This window comes from Aegilops tauschii, chromosome 1 (assembly GCF_002575655.3).
Source record: "Aegilops tauschii subsp. strangulata cultivar AL8/78 chromosome 1, Aet v6.0, whole genome shotgun sequence".
In the NCBI taxonomy this organism is placed as follows: Eukaryota; Viridiplantae; Streptophyta; class Magnoliopsida; order Poales; family Poaceae; genus Aegilops; species Aegilops tauschii.
The window spans coordinates 423,178,599-423,179,556 of NC_053035.3; the positions used below are offsets into that span (position 1 = coordinate 423,178,599).

The window sequence follows — 958 nt, forward strand, 5'->3', positions numbered from 1 at the left end:
GCCGGTGCCACTTTCCAGCGTTGCATGCAGAAGTGCCTCCTCAAGCAACTCGGCAGAAACGCCCACGTCTATGTAGATGATATTGTGGTGAAGACAGAGAAGCGTGGCACCCTCCTGGAGGATCTCAAGGAGACCTTCGACAATCTGCGCCGTTTTCAAATCAAGCTCAACCCAGAAAAGTGTGTCTTCGGAGTCCCAGCCGGCCAGCTCCTTGGTTTCCTTATCTCAGAACGCGGCATCGAATGCAACCTTGTGAAGATCAAGGCCATTGAGCGAATGGAGAGGCCCACCCGGCTGCGAGACGTCCAGAAGTTCATCGGATGCTTGGCATCCCTCAGCGGTTTCATCAGTCGACTGGGCGAGAAGGCTCTCCCCCTGTACCAGCTAATGAAGAAAACCACACACTTCGAGTGGAATGACAAGGCGGACGAGGCCTTCCTCCAGCTCAAGAAAATGCTGACTACGCCGCCTGTCCTAGCGACTCCGGATGCTAAGGAGCCCATGTTCCTCTATATTGGCGCCACTAGCCGGGTGGTCAGCACTGTCATCGTGGTCGAGCGTCCGGAAGACGGCAAGGCACAGCCAGTCCAGAGGCCCGTCTACTACCTAAGTGAAGTGCTGTTAGCCTCCAAGCAGAATTACCCCCATGACTAGAAGATGTGCTATGGCGTGTACTTTGCCGCCAAGAAGCTCAAGCAGTACTTTCAAGAGCACTCCATCACGGTCGTCTGCACCGCCCCGCTTGCTGAGATCATGGGTAATAGAGATGCTTCAGGCCGAGTGGCCGAGTGGGCCATCGAGCTGGCTCCCCACACCATCCTCTACTAGCCCGAACCGCCATCAAGTCCCAAACGCTGGCCGACTTCCTCATCGACTGGGCCGAGACCCAGTACCTGCCGCCGGCGCCGGATTCTACCCATTGGCGGATGCACTTTGACGGCTCGAAGATGCGCACCGG

General features: G+C 56.9%; 1 protein-coding gene across 1 annotated transcript; it reads left to right on the top strand.

Annotated features, from left to right (window-relative positions):
* The first annotated feature begins 276 nt into the window (after positions 1-276).
* LOC141036321 (uncharacterized mitochondrial protein AtMg00860-like) lies at positions 277-654 on the top strand. Its single transcript, XM_073506358.1, has one exon. It carries the CDS (start codon positions 277-279, stop codon positions 652-654), a length of 378 nt encoding a protein of 125 aa, XP_073362459.1.
* Positions 655-958: the final 304 nt, after the last annotated feature.

Bases quoted from the DNA above. Each gene is read 5' to 3' on its own strand.
- LOC141036321 (XM_073506358.1), top strand. From the start codon at position 277: ATGGAGAGGCCCACCCGGCTGCGAGACGTCCAGAAGTTCATCGGATGC.